This window comes from Jaculus jaculus, chromosome 9 (assembly GCF_020740685.1).
Source record: "Jaculus jaculus isolate mJacJac1 chromosome 9, mJacJac1.mat.Y.cur, whole genome shotgun sequence".
NCBI classification, from domain to species: domain Eukaryota; kingdom Metazoa; phylum Chordata; class Mammalia; order Rodentia; family Dipodidae; genus Jaculus; species Jaculus jaculus.
Genome location: NC_059110.1, coordinates 110766160 through 110790418, shown reverse-complemented (window position 1 = coordinate 110790418; position 24259 = coordinate 110766160). Strand labels below are relative to the sequence as shown.

At 49.0% G+C, this 24259-nt stretch overlaps 1 protein-coding gene across 3 annotated transcripts in view; it reads right to left on the bottom strand.

The window, feature by feature from the left end:
* Positions 1-24259, bottom strand: part of Lasp1 (LIM and SH3 protein 1) — a 56597-nt gene that overhangs the window by 19239 nt on the left and 13099 nt on the right. For 2 of the 3 annotated variants that reach the window (XM_004655488.2, XM_045158694.1), the window contains exon 3: positions 18327-18411. The exons of the other annotated variant lie outside the window; for it this stretch is intronic. In XM_004655488.2, the coding sequence (XP_004655545.1) occupies positions 18327-18411 (85 nt within the window). The remainder of the gene's footprint in view (positions 1-18326; positions 18412-24259) is intronic. 3 annotated transcript variants of the gene reach the window in all.

Genomic DNA, 24259 nt, shown 5'->3' with positions numbered 1-24259 from the left:
ATAAATAAATAAATACAATAATAATGCTAAAATAAAAATTAAAAAAATAGAGCTGGACAAATGGCCTAGTGATTAAGGCACTTTGCTTGCAAAGCCAAAAGACCCAGGTTCAACTCCCCAGGACCCACACAGCCAAATCACAAGATGTCACATGCATCTGGAGTTCTGGAGCATCCATTCTCTCTCTCTATCTCCCTCTTTCTCTCTCTCTCTCTCAAATAAATATATATATATATATATATATTTTTTTTTGGTTTTATGAGGTAGGGTCTTGCTCTAGCCCAGGCTGACCTGGAATTCAGTATGTAGTCTCAGGCTGGCCTTAAAAATATTTTAAAAGGTGGGCATGGTGGCTCTTGCCTTTAATCCCAACACTCAGGAGGCAGAGGCAGAGGTAGGAGGATCGCCATGAGTTTGAGGCCAGCCTGAGACTACATAGTGAATTCCAGGTCAACCTGACATAGAATGAGACCCTACCTTGAAAAAAAAAAAAAGAAGGCAGAGGTAGGCGGATGGCCATGAGTTTACAGTGGTCAGCCTGGAACTACAGAGTTCCAGGCCAGCTTGGGCTAGAATGAGACAGTACCTGGAGGGGCAGGAGGAAAGAAAACATCTTCTGCCACAGGTCACATAGCTTAGCAGCAAATACCCAGAGGCATCAAGACATGAGAGCTCACTTGTATGACTCCTGATCCTTTCCCCCCAGCTCAAGCGACTACTCATCCCTCACTCTACTCAGGCTGTGGCAGGACCTAAGAGCCTAGGGGATTCTTCAAGCAACCAGCTGAATGAGCCTGAGAGCTGTGCCAAAGGACAAAGTTGGTGCCCAGAAAGGAGGGTGATGAGCCAGCCACACACAGGGGAAGCCTCGATCAATGAGCCTTTGACAGCCCTGAGCAGCTACCTGGAGCCTGCCAAGCTGCCTTCTGAAGACACCAGCATAGGAGGAGAGAAAACTAAGTGCTGCTCACACATTGCAGAACAGGGGCTCAGGCCCTGGGAAAAACTCCGCCACCAACTGCCACCCTCCTCTTGTGTGAGCATGCTATAGAACACTCAAATATTAATCCCAGCACTTGGGAGGCTGAGGTAGGAGGACTGTCAGGAGTTCAAGGCCACCCGAAGACTACATAGTGAATTCCAGGTCAGCCTGGGCTAGAGCGATACCTTACCTTTAAAAGCCGGGGAAAAAAGAAAGAAAGAAAGGAAGGAAGGAAGGAAGGAAGGAAGGAAGGAAGGAAGGAAGGAAGGAAGGAAGGAAGGAAGGAAGAAAGAAAACTCAAGTATCAGAGGCACTCAAGAAAGACTGCAGAGGGACTGAGGCAATGACTCGGTCAGTGAAACACTTGCTGTGCAAATCATGAGGAGCAGGGTTTGGACCCCCTGCACCCATGTAAATGCTGAGTGGGCACGGCCTCCAGCCTGCAGTCCCAGTAGGTAGAGGTGGGATGAAGATCCCTATCTAAGATGTCTGGCTAAACTCCTCAAAGCAAGCTTTGAAGTTGGGTGTGGTGACGTGTGCCTTTAATCCCAGCACTCAGGAGGCAGAGGTAGGAGGATCACAGTGAGTTCGAGGCCAGCCTGAGACCCTGAGACTACATAGTGAATGCCAGGTCAGCCTGGGCTAGAGTGAACCCTTACCTGGGAAAAACAAACAAACAACCAATAACAACAAAAAACAAAACCAGCAAGCTGTGAGTTCACCTGAAACCCTGCCTCAGTAAACAAAGCAGACAGCAACAGAGGAAGCCACCTGACGCCAACCTCCCTACACAAATGCACACACATCAGTCCACACACATGCGCCCACATACATATGACTGCGCATACACACACCATACACATGTTGGAAAAAAAGAAAAAGAAAAAGAAAACACTGCAGACAGCACTGCTCTGACACTAAAGGAATTGAAGTGTGAGGAACAGCTTGCCCTCCCCCGGGAGCTGGAGAACAGAATGGAAGCCGGGAAATACTTGTGGAACAGGGAATTGTTTCTTGGCTTCAGAGAGTCACTGTCCACCTCAGCAGCCATCTGTTCCAGGCCCTACCAGCTGCCTGCACTTCCTCCTTGGGGGCTGCACTGTCTGAAAACAGGTCAGCCCGGGCCATGGAGGCCAGGATGTTGGGAGTTCCCAGAATGTGAAGCCAGGCAGCTCCCAGACCTGGATCAAGAGCTCACAGCACAGAACTACTGGTCTCTATGATGTCAGGGCCTCCATATGCCCCAGGGGACAAGGGTCCTGATATGAGCTATTTTGTTCTGATGTGGGCAGATGGAAAAAAAAAGAAAAAAAAAAAAAAGAAGAAGAAGAAGAAAAAGAAAAAGAAAGAAAAAAAGAAAGGCCTAAACCAGTTTGGTAGCTCAGACCTATATCCAGACTCTGAGTGGATGAGGCAAAAGAATCATAAACTCCAGGCCAGGCCAGTCTACACAGAGAGACTCTATTAAAAAAAAAAAAAAAAAAAAAAAAAAAAAAAAGCTACATGTGGTGGCGCACGCCTTTAATCCCAGCACTCAGGAGGCAGAGGTAGGAGAATTGCCATGAGTTCTAGACCACCCTGAGACTACAGGTCAACCTGGGCTACAGTGAAACTCTACTTTGAAAAAATGATAATAAAATAAATAAAGGAAGATAAAGCTAGAGAGTGGCTTGGCAATTAAGATACTTGCCTACAAAGCCAAAAGACCCAGGTTCGATTCTCCAGGACCCATGTAAGCCAGATGCACATAGTGGTGCATGCATCTGGAGTTCCTCCCTCTCTCTCTCTCTCTCCATGTGTATGTGTATGTGTATGTGTATGTATGTATGTATGTATGTATGTATGTATGTATGTATTTTAAGGAAGAGCTGGGTGTTCAAGGAGTTTAGCCAGCCAGTTTACATAGGGATATTCATCCCACCTCTACCTACTTCAAGTTTTCTTTCTTTCTTTTGCCCCCCGGTTTTTAAAGATAAGGTATTGCTCTAGCCCAGGCTGACCTGGGATTCACTGTGTAGTCTCGGGGTGGCCTTCAACTCATGACATGGCACACGCCTTTAATCCCAGCACTTAGGAGGCAGAGGTAGGAGGATCGCTATGAGTTCGAGGCCACCCTGAGACTACATAGTGAATTCCAGGTCAGCCTGAGCCACAGTGAAACCCTACCTTGAAAAACCAACAAAATAAAATAACCATGGGGCTGGAGAGATGGCTCAGTGGTTAAAGTGCTTGCTTGCAAAGCCTGATGGCCTGGGTTTGAATCCCAAGTGCCCACATAAAGCCAGATTCACACAGGGTCACATGCATGTAGAGTTTGTGTGCAGTGGCAGGAGGCCTTGGCATGCTTATACTCTCTAGCCTTGCAAATAAAAATATTTTTTAAAAAATAAGGTAGGGAAGCCAGATGTGGTGGCACACGCCTTTAATCCCAGCACTTGGGAGGCAGAAGTAGGAGGATTGCCGTGAGTTTGAGGCAACTCTGAAATGACATAGTGAATTCCAGGTCAGCCTGGGCTAGAGTGAGACCCTACCTTTGGAAATAAATAAATAAATAAGGCGGGGTTAGAGATGCCTTAACCGTTAGACACTTGCCTGTGAAGCCTAAGGACCCCAGTTCGAGGCTTGATTCCCCGGGACCCGCATAAGCCAGATGCACAAGGTGGCGCATGCATTTGGAGTTTGTTTGCAGTGGCTGGAGGCCCTGGTACGCCCATTCTCTATCTATCTGCCTCTTTCTGTCTGTCTGTCACTCTCAAAAAAATAAAAATAAACCAAAAAAAAAGTGGAGAATGAGAAAGATTCCATCATCAATCTTTAGCCTCTACACATATGTAGCCTACCCATATATATGCAGTGTATACAGAGAAAGGGAGGGAGGGAAGGAAAGAAGGAAGGAAGGGAGGAAGGGAGGGAGGGAGGGAGGGAGGGAGGGAGGGAGGGAGGGAGGGAGGGAGGGAGGGAGGGAGGGAAAGAGGTAAAAAGCCTATGGATTAGGAATTCATCTGGTTCCCATTAAATCAGAAGTTAGAAAAGGAATATGAGCCCAGGCTGACAGTGAGGTAAAAGCAAGGGCTATGAGCCAGGCTGAGGATTCTTCAACCCAGCCAGCAGCTATAGAAAGAAGATTCTTGCCCGGGTTACCCTGAGGGCCCAGAACCTGACTAACACGTTCTTCTGGAAATCCTGGGATTGCACATGACTTTCATGAAGAGTAAGAAAATTGGAGCGAATCTAAGGCCTCTGGCCTCAGTTTACTTGTCTATAAAAAGGGCTATCAAAGTGACTAGTTAAAATATGGGAGAGGGGCTGGAGAGATGGCTTAGCGGTTAAGCACTTGCCTGTGAAGCCCGAGCACCCCAGTTTGAGGCTTGATTCCCCAGGACCCACGTTAGCCAGATGCACGTGTCTGGAGTTCGTTTGCAGTGGCTGGAGGCCCTGGTGCGCCCATTCTCTCTCTCTCTCTCTATCCCTCCCTCCCTCCCTCTTTCTGTCTGTCACTCTCAAATAAATAAATAATAAACAACAACAACAAAAAAACTAAAAAGAAAATATGGGAGAGGAAGTCGGGTGGTAGCACACATTTAATCACAGCACTTGGGAGGCAGAGGCAGGAGGATCGCTGTGTTCTACTCTGAGACTACATAGCGAACTCCAGGTCAGCCTGGGCTACAGTGAGACTGTACCTCAAAACACAAACAAACATGGGGGAGGGCATGGATGTAGCTCAGCTGGTAGCTGGTGTAGCCTGCACAAAGCCCTGGGTTTCATCCTCAGCACTACATAAACTGGTGGATACCTGTAATCTCAGCACTGGGGAGGGGGAGGCAATAGGATCAGAAACTTCTAGGGCATTATTACAAAGCTCTGTGAGACCAGCTTGGGCTACATGACACCCTGTCTCAAGGAAAGAAAAAAAAATGGGGGAGTTGGGAAAGGTGGTAAGACACCTACAATTAGGATTGGAGGTGGAGGCAGGGGGATCATTAGTTTTAGGCCACCTTGGGTTACACAGTGAGATCCTCTCCTCACCTCAATGAGGGACCCTTCTATTACTAAACGTGGGTCTAGAAATAGCTGGGACTGACAGACATAGTCTCCTATTGGCCGAATGATCTCTTTGGAGCCTCAGCTTCCACATCTGTAAAATGGGGTCGACAAAGAAATCAATGATGGAGGAAAATGAAAAAGCAGTGGATCCGAAGCCGAAGTGCTGTGTCAACACTAACTAGCTGAACCAGCGCCAGGCCCCATTCCCTCCTGTTTCCTGGCTTTGCAAGGGTCAGGTCCCTAATCCAGGGGAGCAAGTGCCATGGTAACACTGGAATGACATCAGCTGGTTCCCAGGCTCAGAATCTGCCTTCCCTCCCAGCTGGGGAATAATTCATTTTTCCTAACAGGAGTCAGAGAGGGTGGGGTGGGACAAGGAGGCTTGGCTCTGTTCTGTGGGGCCTAAGCAAGCCAGCTCTCCTTCTGAGGTTCCCCAGCAGGGCTGGCCAGCTAGAAGCCCTCTCATGGTCTGCGACCAATTTAAGCACTTGTAGTTCCTAATGGAGATCTCAGAAATGAAGGAGACTTTCTGAGGTCCCTTTCAGCACTAGAAAGGGCAGAGAGGTCAAGGGGAGACCAGGAGTGTTAAGAACGGGTGGCTTGGAGCTTTTCCATTAGGTTCTTTCCTCACCCATGCAGGAGTGTTGGCCTCAGTCTAGACGGCTCATGGGCATTTATTTATCAGGGTTGCTGCGGGGGAAGAAGCTGTTTGACGTCACTCAACCCAGTTGTCAGTTGGGCCAAAGTACAACTCTGCACTGGAGTGGGATAACTCCATCCCTGGCTGGTGCCAGGCCCTCCTGCCTTGGAAATTCCCACAGCAGCACTGGGACTGGTGCCTGAGGTGCCTGGTGACAGAACAGCTACAGCCCATAAAACTAACTTTTTGGGGGGTGTGCCAGGGCCTCTAGCCACTGCAAACGAACTTCAGATGCATATGCCACTATGCACATTTGGCTTACATGGGACCTGGAGAATCGAACCTGGGTCCTTAACTGCTAAACCATCTCTCCAACTCTGAAACTCTAACTTTTTTTTTTTTTTTTTTTGTTTTTCAAGGGTTTCACTTTAGCCAGGCCGACCTGGAATTCACTACAGAGTCTCAGGGTGGCCTCGAACTCACAGTGATCCTCCTACCTCTACCTCCCGAGTGCTGGGATTAAAGGCATGCGCCACCATGCCCGGCTTTGAAACTCTAACTTTTTAGAGTACAGGGTCTTAGCTATTATCTCTGGAGGCATCTTGTTCATGGCTCATCCCAGCAGAAAGTAGGAACAAATCGATGCATGCTTGATGAATGATGGATGGATGGACTGAATGCAGATACACCATCTTCAAGCAAACACAGCAGCTAGATTCACAAAGTATCTGGGCCAGGCGTGATGGCGCATGCCTTTAATCCCAGCACTGTATAGGCAGAGGTGTGAGTTCAAGGCCACCCTGCAGACTAGTAGCTAGAGGCCCTGGTGCCCCCATTCTCTCTCTCTCTCTCTCTCTCTCATAAATGAATAAAGTATTAAAAAAAAAAAAGTAAGATAAACTGGGTATGATGGCGCACGCCTTTAATCCCAGTACTTGGGAGGCAGAGGTAGGAGGATTGCCGTGAGTTCAAAGCCACCCTAAGGTACATAGTGAATTCCAGGTCAGCCTGGGCTAGAATAAAGTCTTACCTTAGGGGGAAAAAAAGAGAGATAAACTGAATCAACCTCGGTGGCTGATGCATGTGATCCTAGCACTTAGGAGGCTGAAGCAGAAGGATTGAAAGTTCCAGACCAGCCTGAGCTACAAAGCAAGACCCCCATCTAGAAAAAGAGAGGGGTTGGAGAGACGGTTTGGTGGTTAAGGTGCTTTCCTACAAAGCCAAAGGACCCAGGTTTGATTCCCCAGGACCCATATAAACAAGATGCACAAGGTGGTACATGTGTAAAAAATAAAATAAAATAAAATACGGTAGGAGAGAAGGAGAATCATAACTTTAAAAAATGTACTAAGCAGGGCGTGGTGGTGCATGGCCTTTAATCCCAGCACTCGTGAGGCAGAGGATCGCTGTGAGTTCGAGACCACCCTGAGACTACACAGTGAATTCCAGGTCAGCCTGGACTAAAGTGACACTCTACCTCAAAAAACCAAAAAAAAAAAAAAAAAGTGCTAAATGAGATTTCCCCAAGCGCTCACTTTAGAGAGGCCTTCTGTGTAGTGAATACTACGTAACTCATCCCCTTGTAACAACAAAGCAATCGGTTTTAAATTAGACACACAGATGGAGAGCACAGAGCTACTAATGAGAAAGGTCAGAGCTGGAAGCAGGAGTCAAAGGTCGCTGCATCCATTTCCGCTCTCTTCCCCAACAACAGTGAAAAGGAACATTATCAAACATTGGCTTCACACCAGTGGTAACATATACTAATGCCTAACATACACTAATGTACCCAAAGCCACCTTCACAGAGAGGAGAGAGGTGATTTCCACATTACACACAGAGACGGTGATTTAATAACCTGTCTAGGGTCACCGCTACTGGTGGCAGATCTGGGATTCAATCTCAGGCTGCTGGTTCTTGTAAAAATGAGACAAGAGTTTCATTGTATGTAGTCTAGACACTGGGTAGTCTCAGGCTGGCCTTGAACTCAGTGATCCCCCTACCTCTGGCTCCCCAGTGCTGGGATTAAAGGCGTGCACATGCCTCCATGCTCGGGTCTTTCTTTCTTTCTTTCTTTCTTTCTTTCTTTCTTTCTTTCTTTCTTTCTTTCTTTCTTTCCTTTCCTTTCCTTTCCTTTCTTTCCTTTCTTTCTCTCTCTCTCTCCTTTCCTCCCTCCCTCCATTCTTTCTTGATAAGGTCTTACTATATGTGGCTGAAGCTGGCTTGGAATTTACAGTGATTCTCCTGCCTCAGCCTCCCAAATCCTGGGATTACAGGCGAGTGCCACCACACTTAGCACTCTTCTGTGACACTCTTCTGGATGTGCTGTCTGTTACGCCAGTCACAGGATCCAAGACGGAAGTAGGAAACCGTGGTGAGTGAGGGGAGAAACTTACTGCACTCAGGGGCATTTCCCAAAAGCACCATGAAGGTGACAAGGAAGGAAACCGAGTGACTCTTTCCTTGGCACTTCTGCCTGGGCTCAGGTCACAGACACTCCAGTTCAGCCCCACCGCCAAAGCTGCCACCTCTCTCAGCATGGGAGGGGCCTGCAAGTGAGGACGGGGGGTCTGGAGTCACTACAACTTGGCGGGACCTCTCGGAGGGTCATTTCTGGGCAGCTCTGCGGTTACCTCCCCCACAGGGATCATTACAGGTATTCCAGGCACCCAAAGTGCCACTTTGGGGACCAATATAGCAACGGGAAAACAAAGCTGAACTGACCCAGGCATTAGGAGTGAGAGCGAGAGAGGAGAGAGCGAGAGAGAGCGAGAGAGGAAAAGAAACACATCAAGAAGGGCCAGGACGGAGGCACACCCAGGAAGGAGGCAGCTGACACCCCGCTGGGTAGGGAAGGGTCAGCAGAGGAGGTTCCCACTTCCCTTCCCATCAGCACATAACTCCAACCAGCCGTGTGCCCACAGAGGCCACCGGCGCCAGGACCCTCACCAACCTAGCCAGGCAGGCAAACCCTTCAAAGACTCAAAGCGTCAGTTCCAGCCCCCAGCTTCCAAGTAAATGGGTCCCTCTCTGTCCCCATTCCCATTTCAGCAGTCACGGAGGAAAAAGCTATGAGACACCCCCCACACACTTCAGACAGCGCAGCTGGTGGCAGGTGGAGGCAGCCGGGGCTGCAGAGGACTGGCCTTCTCCTCTCCACCCACCCACGCAGCTGCCCCATGCTCTGGAGACTAAGTTGTACCCACGTGGCAAAGAGCCAATTTTCTTTTGTGTTTCTTTTCTTTTCTCTTTTTCTTTTTGGTTTTTTGAAGTAGGGTTTCACTCTAGTCTAGGCTACCTGGAATTCAGTCTGTATTCTCAGAGTGGACTCATGGTCTTCTTTCTTTTTCTTTCAAGGTAGAGTCTCGCTCCAGCCCAGGATGACCCGGAATTTTACTATGTAGTCTCAGGGTGGCCTTGAACACAGGATGATCCTCCTACCTCAACCTCCCGAGTGCTGGGATTAAAAACATGCACCACTTTGCCCAGCTTTTATCCCCCTTGTTTAAATAATATTTTTGCAAACAGAGTATGAATGTCATATGAAATCATAAGGAAACTTACTTTTTTGGAATAATGGCGCACCCAGAAGCCATAGATTGTTATTAGAAAATTTTCAGTGCCAGGGATGGGACACCTTCCAGTGAGTTGTTGGCCAGGGAGGTCCTTGATGCCCCAAAAACATATAGGCCATTGCCAAGGCTCTTGGTTTCCCACCAGGAATTGATGGTAAGACCCTATTGCTGAAGACACCACATACTTGGGCTGCAAGGTCACTGAGAAAGCCTGCTGGAACTGTGCTGATAACCTCCTCCATGTAGACCAGCTGACAGAAAGCTGGAAGAAGCCATTCTACATGTAGTTCAATGGGAGAAAGATACCACCAGTGAAGATACCTAACAGTGGACACTACAAGCCTTTTATTTGGCCAGCCAGGCAAAATGAACCAACAGGTGCAATAGTGGCACATATGTCATGGTGGAAACCAACTGCCCTCCAGTTGGACTGGAGGCCTGCTCCATGGGGGGGAATACATACCTGATACTGAAAACTTAAAACAGGGGTAGTCATGAGCCCTAGGGGTGTAACATCTGCTGATGTCTGGATAAGTGTATATACTAAGCTCATCAAACTGCCCAGTAAGCACTTCTCTTAATATTGATACCCTTATATTAATGCTACTCTCACTTTGGGTAGAGAATCTTCTCTTTTCAGATGGCAGTGACCTTGGAATGACTCAGAAAGTATCATTATGCTGGAAAGAAGTGACTGGAGTACTGAGTAACATCTCGATCACACCTTTCAAGGCTCAGGGTCTAATGCAGAAGAGGTGGAGAAAAGAAATGTAAGAGCCAAAGGAAGGGTAGGACTCCTTACAACGTGCTCCTCCAGACACAAAATGGCCTGCATATCCATAACCTCACTGTGCCTGACACTACCTACACAAGACCATCATAAGAGGAGGAAAAGATCATGACATCAAAATAAAAGAGAGACTGATTGAGAAGGGGAGGGGATATGATGGAGAATGGAATTTCAAAGGAGAAGTGGGGAGGGGGAGGGTATTACCATGGGTTATTTTTTTTTTTTAATTTTTATTTATTTATTTGAGAGTGACAGACACAGAGAGAAAGACAGATAGAGGTAGAGAATGGGCGCGCCAGGGCTTCCAGCCTCTGCAAACGAACTCCAGACGTGTGCGCCCCCTTGTGCATCTGGCTAACGTGGGACCTGGGGAACCGAGCCTCGAACCGGGGTCCTTAGGCTTCACAGGCAAGCGCTTAACCGCTAAGCCATCTCTCCAGCCCAACCATGGGTTATTTTTTATAATCATGGAAAATATTAATAAAAATTGAGAAAATGGGGGTGGGAAGGGAGGGAATTACTGTGGGATATATTTTATAATCATGGAAAATGTTAATAAAAATTAAAAAATAAAATAAAATAATTTTTAAAAAATTGAGAAAAAAAATAAAAGCTGGGCGTGGTGACACACACCTTTAATCCCAGTACTTAGAAGACAGAGGTAGGAGGATTGCTGTGAGTTCGAGGACACCCTGAGACTACATAGTGAATTCCAGGTCAGCCGGGCTAGAGAGTGAGACCCTACCCCGAAAACCACTGACAACAATAAATACATAAAAATAAAAAAAAAAATAAAAGAATGAGGGGACAGAGGGATGACTTAGCAGGTAAGGTATTTGCCTGCAAAGCCAAAGGACCCAGGTTTGATTCCCCAGGACCCACATTAGACATATGCATAAGAGGGTGCACTTAGCCGGGCGTGGTGGCACACGCCTTTAATCCCAGCACTCGGGAGGCAGAGGTAGGAGGATCACCGTGAGTTCAAGGCCACCCTGAGACTACAGAGTTAATTCCAGGTCAACCTGGACCAGAGTGAGACCCTACCTCGAAAAACCAAAAAAATAAAAATTAAAAAAATTAAAAAAAAAAAAAGAGGGTGCACTTGTCTGGAGTTCATGTGCAGTGGCTGGAGGCCCTAGCGTGCCCATTCTCTCTCCCTCTTTCTCTGTCAAATAAATAAATAAATAAAAGTAAAATATTTTTTTAAGAAAGAAGGAGTATGCCAGGGCTTCCAGTTGCTGCACATGAACTCCAGATGTATATGCCCCTTTGTATATCTGGCTTTATGTGGGTACTAGGGAATGGAACCCATGATACTTACACTTTGCCTTAACCAGTGAGCCATCTCTCTAGATAAAAGAGCCAATTGTCTAGCCTCATTCTGCTCCCAGAGGACAGAATGGGAGAGTGTGGCTGTTTGTTTAGCCTGTCTCCCTCCCACCAGCTCAGTAATGTATCTGTGAGTCAGGCATGGCAGCCCATGCCTGTAATCCCAACACTGGGGAAGCTGAGACAGGAAGATTGTCAAGAGTTGGGAGACCAGGGCTGGAGAGATGGCTTAGCGGTTAAGTGCCTGCCTGTGAAGCCTAAGAACCCTGGTTCAAGGCTCAGTTCCCCAGGACTCACATAAGCCAGATGCACAAGGTGACACATGCATCTGGACTTCGTTTGCTGTGGCCAGAGTCCCTGGTGCGGCCATTTTCTCTTTCTCTCTCTCCCTCTCTCTTTCTCTCAATCTATCTATCTATCTATCTGTCTCTTTCTCTCTGTGTCTATCGCCCTCAAATAAATAAAAATAAACAAAACTTTAAATAAATAAATAAATAAATAAATAAATAAATAAAAAGAGTTGGAGACTAGCCAGAACTACCTCCTTCAGGGTACCACAGGTGATTGGACCTACAGAACTGTAGAGCAAATAAAATAAACTCAAAATATGGCTGCCAATTAGCTCTGGGCAAGTGACATGGCCTCACCAAACCTCAGTGTTCATATTTGCAAAATGGGGATAAAAGCAGAGCCCCCTCTTGGTCATGGAGTGGTAGCTCAAGCTGTAATACCAGTACTGGGGGGTGGGGGAGAGAAGGTCTGAGGCAGGGGGATTGCCCCAAGTGCAAGGCCAGCTTAGGCTACAAAATGAGAGTCTGTCTTTAAAAATAAAAGCTGGCTCAGGAGGCAGAGGTAGGAGGATCACCGTGAGTTTGAGGGCATCCTGAGACTAAAGAGTGAATTCCAGGTCAGCCTGGGCTAGAGTGAGACCCTACCTCGAAAACCAAAATAAAATAAAATAAATAAAAGCTGGGCTGGTTATGGTGGTGCATGCCTTTAATCCCAGCATTTGGAAGGCAGAGGTAGGAAGATCACTGTGAGTTCGAGGCCACCCTGAGACTACATAATCTTAGACTGGGCTAGGGCAAGACCCTACCTCAAAACAAAACAAAAAGCAAACAAACAAAAACTCTGGAAAAAGCTATGCTGTATGCAGCACTATGGGAGAGAGAATTCATCAATGGTGGTAAACAGACATTGCAAGCCTTAAGACTGGCCAGCCAAGCCAAATGTGCCAACTAGTGCAATAACAGCATGTCTGTTATTGGGGAAATCAACCTCCCTCTCTCTCTCTTTCAAGGTAGGGTCTCACTCTGGCCCAGGCTGACCTGAAATTAACTATTTAGTCTCAGGGTGGCCTCGAACTCACAGCAATCCTCCTACCTCTGCCTCCTGAGTGCTGGGATTACAGGTGTGCACCACCATGCCCAGCTTCAACCACTCTCTAAATGGACTGGAGGCTTGCTCCATAGGAGACAATACATAACTGGGACTTGAAAACCTAGTCAAAAGCCTATGGCAGCTGGGCGTGGTGGCACACGCCTTTAATCCCAGCACTTGGGAGGAAGAGGTAGGAGGATCACTACGAATTCAAGACCACCCTGAGACTACAAAGTGAATTCCAGGTCAGCCTGGGCTAGAGTGAGACCCTACCTCAACAAAACAAAACAAACAAACAAACAAAAAAAGCAGGGGAACTCATGTGCTCTAGTGGAGTAATAACTGCTATTGTCTGGCTAAATGCATATATAATGTCCATCAAACTACACAGTAAGTGCTTCTCTTTTTTTTTTTAATTTTTATTTTTATTTATTTAAGAGCGACAGACACAGAGAGAAAGACAGATAGAGGGAGAGAGAGAGATTGAGAGAGAGAGAATGGGCGCGCCAGGGCTTCCAGCCTCTGTAAACGAACTCCAGACGCGTGCGCCCCCTTGTGCATCTGGCTAACATGGGACCTGGGGAACCGAGCCTCGAACCGGGGTCCTTAGGCTTCACAGGCAAGCGCTTAACCGCTAAGCCATCTCTCCAGCCCTAAGTGCTTCTCTTATGTGCATACCATATATTAATACTACTCTCACTTTTGGTTAGAGAAGCTTCTCTTTTCAGATGGTAGAGATCACTGGGATGACTAAAAGGTTACCATAGGGCTAGAGAGAGGGCTTAGTAGTTAAGGCACTTGCCTGTGAAGCCTAAGGACCCATGTTCTACTCTCCAGGTTCCACGTAAGCCAGATGCACAAAGTGATGCAAGCGTGCAAGGTCGCACAAGCGCACAAGGCAGCACATTGGATTTGATTGCAGTGGCTGGAGGCCCTGGCACACCAATTCTCTCCTCTCTCACTCATAAAGATGTGTGCTACCACATCCAGCAAAAAGAAAAAAAAATTACCATAATGCTGAGAAGAAATGACGGTGGAGTGTACAGCACTGAGACATCTCTATCACACCTTCTAAGGCTCAGGGTCCATTGTGGAAGAGGTGGCAGAAAGAATGTAAGAGCCAAAGGAAGGGTAAGACTTCTTACAATGCCCTCAAAATAGCCTGGATATCCATGACCTCGCAGTGCCTGGCACTACCTACACAAGACCCTCATAATAGGAGGAAAAGAGGGGGACATCAAAATAAAAGAGAGATTAATTGAAAGGGGGAAGGAGATATGATGCAGAGTGAAGTTGCAAAGGACAAAAAAAAAAAAAAAAAAAAAAACAGGGCTAGAGTGATGGTTAAGCAGTTAAGCACTTGCTTATGAATTCTAAGGACTCAGGTTAAGTTCCCCAGTACCCATATAAGCCAGATGCAGAAGGTGGCACATGCATCTGGAGTTTGTTTGCTGTGGTTGGAGGCCCTGGCACACCCATTCTCTCGCTCTCTTTCCCAATAAATAATATTTCAAACAAAAATAAACAACTAGATCTCTTCCTGACTGTGAATGCAATGTGACAAGCTAGCCTCCTGCTTCTGCCGCCATGCCCCCTCTCCCATGGAAAACTTGCGCCCTTGTAGAAACTGCAAACCTCATCCAATCAGGTGAATGCCCAGATAGAAGAGAAAGACTAGGGGGGCTGGAGAGATGGCTCAGTGGTGAGAAGCACTTGCTTAAAAGAGAAAGACTGATCTCTGCCTGAGCAAGAAGGAATTTTGCAGCAGACTTTCTTCAGTCATCACCACAGCTCTGGCTCTTCCTGGATCTCTAGATTGATAGCTCATCCTATGCATTTTGGACTCATCAGCCTCCATAGTCACATCCCTGTCTCCACATCCTACTGGTTCTGCTTCTCTAAGAACCCTAACAACTAAAACAGTATTTAAAATATTTCCTATTTATTTGCTTGATAGAAAGAGGCAGAGAGAGAGAAAGAGAGAAGGAGATAATGGGCACATCGGGGGCTCCAGCCCCTGCAAACAAACTCCAAATGCACACACCCCCTTATGCATCTGGCTTACATGAGTCCTGGAGAATTGAACTGGGATCCTTTGGCTTTGCAGGCAAACGCCTTAACAGCTAAGCCATCTCTCCTGCTCAAAAACAGTATTTATAACAAAAGTCAGGAAGCACTACTAGAAGACACTGATCCAGTTATTTCACCATGTCAACTACTTCTTAATGCAACAGCTCAAGTGAAATAAAGACAATGTTCATTCAAGCAGGGTGTGGTGGCGCACGCCTTTAACCCCAGCACTTGGGAGGCAGAGGTAGGAGGATCGCCATGAGTTCGAGGCCACCCTGAGACTACATAGTGAATTCCAGGTCAGCCTGGACTAGAGCAAGACCTACCTCAATAAAAACAAAAAAAGCAAACAACAACAAGAAGGCAATGTGCCCAAAGAAAACCACCAAATGAAAACAAACAAACAAGCTTGTGTCCACACACAGAGCCTGTCCCTCAGTCACAGCCTAACAGAATGACTGCCGTTCTCCTGACTCACACTTCCTGCCACAAGCCCAGGAGGTAAACCCAGGTCAGGCCCCTGGGAGCGGATGAGCCACCCACGTCCTGCGCAGGACGCACAAATGACCCTGCCAGCAGCAAGCCCCAGCCCCACTCCTTGCCCACGGCAGAGGGCAGAACAGGGAGGATTTCCCCTATAGAATCGCCCTTCAGGGATCAGCTTCCAGGAGCCAAAAGAGCAGCAGCCAAGCTGTTGTAGAACTAACAAAAGCAAAGCGTTTAAATTTCTCCTCCTCAGAACAGTGTGTGTGTGTGTGTGTGTGTGTGTGTGTGTGTGTGTGTGTGTGTGTGTCTGAGAGAGACAAAGAGAAAAGACTCTCCCTTGTGCACACCTCCCTGCCTCAGCCCTGCACCTTTCCCAGGTTTGTGCCCCCTCCCAACACCGTGTGCCCAAGCCCCTTTGGCCATCTCTATTCCTGGTCCCAGTGGCTTTCCAATTAGGGCGTGGTACAGGCAGCTGGCCACTGGACTTCCTCCCCTTTTCTGCCTGGTGGACCTGCCCCCCTCAGCTAGCAGCCTCCTGTACCTAACAGCTCCCCCAGGAACTGCAGCGTCCAGGTCCCAGTGGGTGGGGACAGGTGCAGGCCGCAGCTGAAGGGCAAACTGGCTGCCCCTTGTGCGATGAAAGTCACAGGAAACCCAAGCCTCGGGCCACATCAGGGGCTGGGCAGGTTAAGGACCCCACACGCGTGCACGGGTGAAAAGACCAGAGGCTAAATCTCAGAATGGGACTCACGCGCCACGTGTGTCGACAGGCAGGAGTCCTGGGCCTCTCTCAGCCTCAGTCCCCTGACTCGTAGGAATGTTAGCCTGTCTCTCTCGCCTGCCTGCTGGAGTCATCTCAATGGCAAAAAGCAAAAGTGACACTCTACAAGTTCTCAGCAACATAAGGGGGTATGGTGTCTGTTAAGGGGGAGGCTGTGCTCTTTGGGGAGTAGATAAAAACCATAAGAAGGCAGGTATGATAGTGCCTGCAATCCCATTATTCATAAAGTAGAGGCAGGAGGAATAGGAACTCAGCTACACAGTAAGTTTGAGACCAGCCTGAGCTACATGAGACTGTCTCGAAAAACAAAAGGAAAAGAACACCAGGAAGGATGTGTTGGTATGTGGTAGCACTCTGCACTAAGTCCTAGCCAGGACTGGTGGTGCACTTGGGAGGCGGACGTAGAGGATAGCTGTGAGTTTCCAGGTCAGCCTGAGTGACAGTGAGACCCTACCTCGAAAATACCAACCAAGAAGCAAGCAAACAAACAAGAAACCCCAAAGTGTTAGCACCTCCTTTCTCTTGCACACAGTGGAGTGACCCTCCAACTGCACAGCGCTGTGGTAAGGTGGGCTAACACCTGGAGACTTCTGAGTTATTACTACCTGCCCAAGCCCAGCAGGTCTCTGAAAAGTCTCTGAGCCTCATTTACCTCATCTGCGCCACGGGAAAGCAGCAATCTCCTCACAGGGCTATGGGGACGACTGAGTTGAGTGTGCCCAGAGGGCCCAGCCCAGGAGGGGTGGGACTGGTTCTCCTTGAGGGAGGTAGGGAGACCTAGCATCAGGAGCCAGACTTAGTGGCACAGGCCTATAATTCTAACACTTGAGAGTTGGAAGCAGGAGGGCCAGGAGTTCAGGGCCATCATTAACTACCGAACAAGTTTCAGACGAATGGTGACTAGGTGAGTCCAGGTCTCAAAACAACCAAACCATGGTTGGAGAGATGGCTCAGTGGTTAAAGGCACCTGGCTTGCAAAGCCCTGACAGCCTGGGTTTGATTCCCTAGTACACGCATGAATGATGCGCGCATCTGAAGTTCGTTTGCATCAGGTGGCCCTGGTGTACCCATTCTTTCTTTCTCCCTCTCTCTCTAAAAATAAATAGATATTTAAAAATTTTTTAGATATTGTATATATGTAATTACAATGATTGTAACGGGGAGGTAATATGATGGAGAATGGAATTTCAAATGGGAAAGTGTGGGGGTGGGGAGGGAGGGAATTACCATGGGATATATTTTATAATCATGGAAAATGTTAATAAAAATTAAAAAAAAAAAATTTTAAAGGAGGAGCATCAGCAGCAGGGCACCCCCTATGGCGCAGGTGGCACCTTCCTGGGAACCTGCCTACTTGGTAAATTCTCCTATTCACATTCTTTCATTTCATTTAAGCCTTTAAGCTTTACTTAAGCCCCACCTCTCTAAAGGCCAGGCTGGTACTAGACATGGTTATTTATTATTAATTTGAGCAAGAGAGAGAAAAAAAAAAAGAGGTAGAGAAAGAGAGTGGGGGGGGCAACAACTGGGTGCACTGGGACCGCCTGCCACTGCAAATGAACTCCAGATGCATGCACTACTTTGTGCCTCTGGCTTTGCAAGGGAATCAAAACTGGATCATCAGGCTTTACAGACAAGTGCCCTTACCACTGAACCATCTCTCCAGACCACTGCGGTTCATTTTTAATGACTCACAGTTCCAAATCCCTGGCTTAATGCTCAGTGTCCCGGAAGAACTGAGCTCTCCCTGGGCCAGGAACACACTTCCTTTCCTTCGGCAGGGGCCTGCAGGGCTCCTCCCACATCAGGGCTCAGGAAAGGCTGGTGAGCAAAGGGCAGGCCCTTTCACATCTGCCCTCCCCTGAAGGGGTGTAGGTTTGAGGACAAGGCTGCACTGGAGCTCAGATTGGCAAGTTCCTGGTCAGCCCCTAGCCACTCTTCTGTGGTGGGTGGGGATGACAGGACAGGCAGGGGCCAGCTTCCTGGAGAGGATGGGCCTCCTGGAGGAGGCGGATTCTGAGGGCCCCAGAGGAGCCCAACATCCACTTTCAATAGGAAGGGGGCCCCTCTTCTGGCTCCTCTGTAGAAGTCGGGAAGTATGAAGTAACAGGCAGAGTGGGTGCAAGGAGACCGAACATGCCTAGGATTTCAGCAATCGCTGAGTGGCCACAGAGGAAGAGACCCTTGCCCAATCCTGTTACAGCAGCCCTCCCCGCCACCAGAGGCAGACTCGGCCTCCTCCTCACCTGACTCTGAAGCTCGCTCTGTTGCTTGAGACGGAGGTTTTCAGGGGTGTCAGCCACCATGGTGAAGGACTGCTTGGGGTAGTGTCTGCAGAACAAAAAAAAAAAAAACACAGAGTGGATGTCACACTAGGGAAGGTGTAGGGACCTCTGGACTTCTTTTAGCACTGGGCAGCCCCAGTCCACTGCCAAAGCTGAGGGGAGGCAAGGGCTTCTCTGAGGCCGCCTGGGCTGGCTAAAAGGGCAAGACACAGCAGGCCAGGAGTCCATGCCAGAAATGCTGTGATTTCAGGTGGGAAGTGGTGAGAGAAACGTTCGGATGCAGATACCAAGGTGGTGGTTCAGAGGGTCGACCTGGCCCTGTTTGGAGGCTGAATGGGGTGACAGCCTGAGGCCAGTCAGCTCCAGATAACAGGGAATAACAGTCAACATTGCTCTGTCCTAAGTGCTTATACATCTTTGTTCATCAAGTCTGCGTGACCACTCTCTATGTGGGAAGTACTGTCACTGGCCACTTCAGACAGACAAGGGAACTGAGGCCAGAGAAGTTAAACAGTGTGGCCAAAGCACACGCCTTTCCTCCAAGCACAGGGGAAGCAGACGTAGGAGGATGGCTGGGAGTTCAAGGCCAGCACGGTACATGGTAACCACAGAGAACAAAAAAGAACAGTGTGGCTGAGGTGCACAGACACGAAGTAGCACAAACCAACCTGCACTCATGATTAACTGCCTCATCTCCCAACACGGGGCAAACCACAGTCTTGAACCCATCACCAAAAAAAAAAAAAAAAAAAGGCTGTGGGTGCGGCAGGAGGGAAGGCGGCCCAGAGCCCAGCAGGCTGTCTCCGTGGTGTGTATCTGCAGCCAGGAACTGATCACTTCCTCTCCAGCACTCAGGTTCATCCTATCTTTGCTCTTTTCTCTTTTCTCCACTTCTCCATGAGGAGAAGGACTTTTTGGTCTCTTGCTCATTGATTTACTTAGGTTTCCTGTTGCAGTCAGGTTCGCGTTGCTGGCAGAAATCACCCGACCAAGAGCAGCTTTGGGGAAAAAAGGGCTTATTTTGGCTTACAGACTCGAGGGGAAGCTCCATGATGGCAGGGGAAAACAACGGCATGAGCAGAGAGTGGACAGCACCCCCCGGCCAACATAAGGTGGACAATAGCAACAGGAGAGTGTGTCAAACACTGGCAAGGGGACACTGGCTATAATACCCATAAGCCTGCCCCCAACACTGAATAAACAAATGTCACCCCAGGCCAGGTGTGGTGGAGCATGCCTTTAATCCCAGCACTGAGGCAGAGGCAGGAGGATCGCCGTGAGTTCGAGGCCAGCCTGAGACTCCATAGTGAATTCTAGGTCAGCCTGGGCTAGAGTGAGACCCTACCTCGGAAAAAAAAAAGTCACCCCAGGCATTGAAGCTATGCCAGGACCTATAGCCCCTTGCACCCCCATGAGATCCCCCAGCACGTCAACTAGAGGAAAGGCAGCCTGCATCGCAGCCGTCTCTGTGTGTGTGCTAGGGGTCCACATGGGCCCCAACTATCTCAGGGCCTGGTGGGTGGCATCTTCAAGCAGAAACCTGAGGTCTGGCCATGTTTAGCTCTGGGTGACCACACCCACTACAGCTGTGACCAGTGCAGAAACTTGACCCACTGGAAACCAGCCACAGATAAAAAAGATAGGTGGCCCACTGTGGCCTCTTTCCAGGCATGTCCCATGTGGGCTGGCTGCCATGCCTAAGGGCAGGCTACCTGACTGGGATCTCACCAAACCTGGAATGTTCCCCAGCCATCCACACCACCCTGTAAACACACAGCATCCCCTTGGGCCACTTGTGAAGGGTTAGGACTTGGGGGTGTGGAGAATTCAACCAAGGGGAAGGGTATTACTAGAAGGCCACGGTATTGGACTCTGGCTCGGCCGCTGAATTTCTGGGTGACTTTGGCAAGTCCTTTTCTCCCGGAGGGTTGTGTCACTATCCTGAAGCTAGACAATGCCACCCTTGGTCTTGGCCACCCAGGTCAGTCAAATAAGCAGCCCCCCGAGCAGATGGAGGAGTAGAACAAACAGGAGGAGAAAAACAAACCCAGGTGCCTTCAGCTGGCAAAAGCAATGGCCCCTGGATGAAGGAGGGGCAAGGGCAGGGTCCAAGCCCAGGCCTGGCCCAGCTCCATGCTGCCAGACCACCCACAGCTCAGGAACCCATCCAAAATGCCTGTGTAGATCTAGGGCAGGGGAGAAATAAATGGGAGTCTGTTCATAGATTCAAGGCAGAAAGGAGCCGGGCGTAGTGGCACACGCCTTTAATCCCAGCACTCACGAGGCAGAGGTAGGAGGATCACCCTGAGACTATAGTGTGAATTCTAGGTCAGCCTGGGCTACAGCGAGATCCTACTCTGAAAACAAAACAAAATAAAACAAAAAGACAGAAAGGAACAAAAGGGATGGAAGTAAAATCTCTAGAACAAGGGGGTCTTGAAGCCCTGGGAAGGAGGACTTCAGAGACAACCTTCCACACAAAGTGGGCCCACTCTGAAGCAGAACATCTATCAGTAAAGATACATATGGCAAAAGTGAGAGGCTGCTGGAGGGGACTCCCAGGCAGCTCTGGTTACATTTGAAGGGCATAATTCTGAGAACTGGGGGAAGGCAGACTGGGTGGGGGGGGCTGCTGGGCTAGAGACAGGGACTCAGCCAACAGATGCCCACATAGGCCAGTTGGCAAACCCTGCAGTTTCCCATTTGATGGAATATATAGACTGAAAAGGTTAGGCCAGCTCCAGTGGCTCAAGGACACCCAGACATGTGACAGCACACCCCCTTTGTGGTTCTGCAGCTCCTACATACACTGCCTCTGCCTCACACAGGCTGAACATACAGACGTGCCCTGTGTTTCAATAAGTCCATCCCCTGTACCCGGAGCCAGCAGGTGCACACTGGCAAAAGAACCCACCATATTCACACACTTCCTCCACCCACCCTGTCCTTCTGCGTGTTATCCTAAAGGTCTCAGGAGCCCACCCCACATGCAGCAAGTGCTTCAAGTAGGGCTCTTTGAAGCCACCACTATCCCCATCTCAGCCCCTCATCAAAAAGGAAGTGGGGGCTGGAGAGATGGCTTACCGGTTAAGCACTTGCCTATATAATCTAAGGAACCCAGTTCAAGCCTCGATTCCCAGGACCCACGTTAGCCAGATGCACAAGGGGGCGCAGGCATCTGCAGTTCATTTGCAGTGGCTGGAAGCCCTGGCGCACCCATTCTCTCTCTCTCCCTCTCTCTCTCTGCCTCTTTCTCTCTGTCGGTCGCTCTCAAATAAATAAATAAAAACAAAAAAAAATTTAAAAATTAAAAAAAAAAGTAAGTGGGAAGCCGGACATGGCTCGTGTATACCTTTAATTCCCGCACTGGGGAGGCTGAGGTAGGAGGATTGTTGTGAGTTCGAGGCCAGCCTGAGACTAGTGAATTCCAGGTCAGCCTGGGCTAGAGCAAGACTCTTACCTCAAGAAACCAGAAACAAACAAACAAACAAACAAAAAATAAAAATAAAAAAAGGAAGTGGGTGAGGCAGTGAGCCAGACTAGATGTTGACTCTGAAGTGATCAGAGGGAAAGACTTTACCGTGCATCAGAGTAACTAAATTAAGAAGCTCCAGGGCTGGAGAGATGGCTTAGCGGTTAAGCGCTTGCCTGTGAAGCCTAAGGACCCCGGTTCAAGGCTCAGTTCCCCAGGTCCCACGTTAGCCAGATGCACAAGGGGGCGCACGCGTCTGGAGTTCGTTTGCAGAGGCTGGAAGCCCTGGCGCGCCCATTTTCTCTCTCTCCCTCTATCTTTCTCTCTGTGTCTGTTGCTCTCAAATAAATAAATAAAAATTAAAAAAAAAAAAAAAAAAAGAAGCTCCAACCTCCTGCTATTCACACAGCGCCCAACCCCAGGCAGAGGCAGAGGCAGAGGCAGAGGCAGAGGTGAGCCAGGGCTGACAGCCCCCAGCCCAAGCAAGACAACCTTGCCTGTCCTGCCTTTCCCTTCCTCTGCTCACTGAGCTTCAGGTTCCCATGGCAACCTCATCTTCAGCTCCAGGCAGGAGAGCAGAGAGAGAAAGGGAGGGAGAGAGGGAGAGATGACAGGGGTCTACAGGGCACGAGGGCGGGGGAAGACACGGACTGTGAGAGCGTCCTCAACCGAAGAGAAGCCTATGGGGGCCTAGGCAAGATCGCTGTGGACAACTGAGGTGACGGACACAGGTGCTTAGGGCTGGTTCTGGAAGAGAGGACATAGGAGGACCAGTATTGCGTCCTTCCCTGCAACATGACAGGCTTTCAAGAGGACTCCAACAGATGTGACCTCCTTCCAGAAACAACCGCTAGAATGCCTACCTTTTCCTTCCCCTTGAAGCTACAGCGGCCCTTGACCTTCAGATCAAGGGTCACGTGCGCGTGCAGCATGTTTGTGCACACTAAGATGTGCGTGTGCAGCGTGTCTGTGCACACTAACATGGCTGGAGCCCCAGGCTTACAACAGACTGGGGACAAGGGATGGGTGGCTCTCGAAAAGAGCTGAGTCCAAAGAGTCTCTTCCTGGGCCAGCCTGGGCTTAGCCCCTTGTTAATCATCCCCAGAGGGTGGGGCCCTATGCAGAGGCCCTTCCACAGGCCTGCGGTGGCCCTAGAGGACAGAAGGGCAGGGAGACGGCCTGCTGGGACAGGAAACTGGGGGCTGGGTGAGAAGGGGCAGGGAAGAATCCTGGCACGCAGCAGCCAGGCAATGACCTAAGGGATACAGAAGTGGCCTCTGTCCCAAGAGAAGGGAGGTTTGCTCCCAAGTATCTCTGAGTCATAGCACTGTATGGAAGGACTCCAGGGCAGGGAGGACCCTGGGAAGCTGCAAGGTATCCTGGCTCCTAGGTGACGCGGATAGCAGCAGCCTCACTCTCTTTCAGTCCTACTGTGAGCTACATCCCAGAGGCAGCATGAAGACAGGCCAGAGATCCTGAAAGCCCATCTCCCCATTTCTGCATAGACCATCAACCAACCTTCCAAGCTGGAACTGCCCCCTTCAAAAACCACAGCTTTGAAGTCAGGCCTGGTGGCGCACGCCTTTAATCCCAACACTCAGGAGGCAGAAGTAGGAGGATTGCCGTGAGCTCAAGGCCACCCTGAGACTCCATAGTGAATTCCAGGTCAGCCTGGACTAGCGTGAGACCCTACCTCGAAACACCAAAAAAAAAATTTTTTTTAGTAAATAAAAATAACAATAATTTTTTTAAAAAACCCACAGCTTTGTGTTCAAGGAAGAAGAAAAATACATCAACAAAAATAACAAGGAGCTTTTGGTTTTAACCAAAAGGGGGAGGAAAATAACCCACCAGCTCTAACATCCTGCCTCCGGTTAGAGCAGCTCATTCCCAAAGCCCCGGCTGGGAACACTGCCCGCAGGAGGGTGGAGGGCTGGCTCCGCTAACCCTTTTCTCACCAGTGCCCCCCACCCCAGGCCTAAGGGGCTGAAGTGGTAAGGACAGTCAGCAACAAAGAAACATTGTTTGACTAGAGGGAAAAAATGAGCAGTCAAAAAGATTAAGGACAGCCAGGAGGAAGAATTTACCAGCCCTTAGGGATTACAGATAAATGAAAAGGAACTACAGTGAAAAGTGTGCTTTACCCTGTTGGCAACAATTAAAGAGAAAAGATTCTGCCAAGTTGAATGAAGAGAGGAAAACACAGGGCCCCGGTTTCCTTATTGGTAAAATGGGAGGGGCGATGTCAGAAGGACTAGTGATCCCCAAGGTTCCTTGAGGTGCTGACATCTCTGTGTATAGCGGACATGGAGGTGAGAGAGGCATAGGGGCTGTCTGGTGGCTGTCCCGGAATACCATGGCTGCCTGTTTTTGCTTGCCTCCCCAAATCAAATATACTATACACACACTCCTTCCTCCGGTG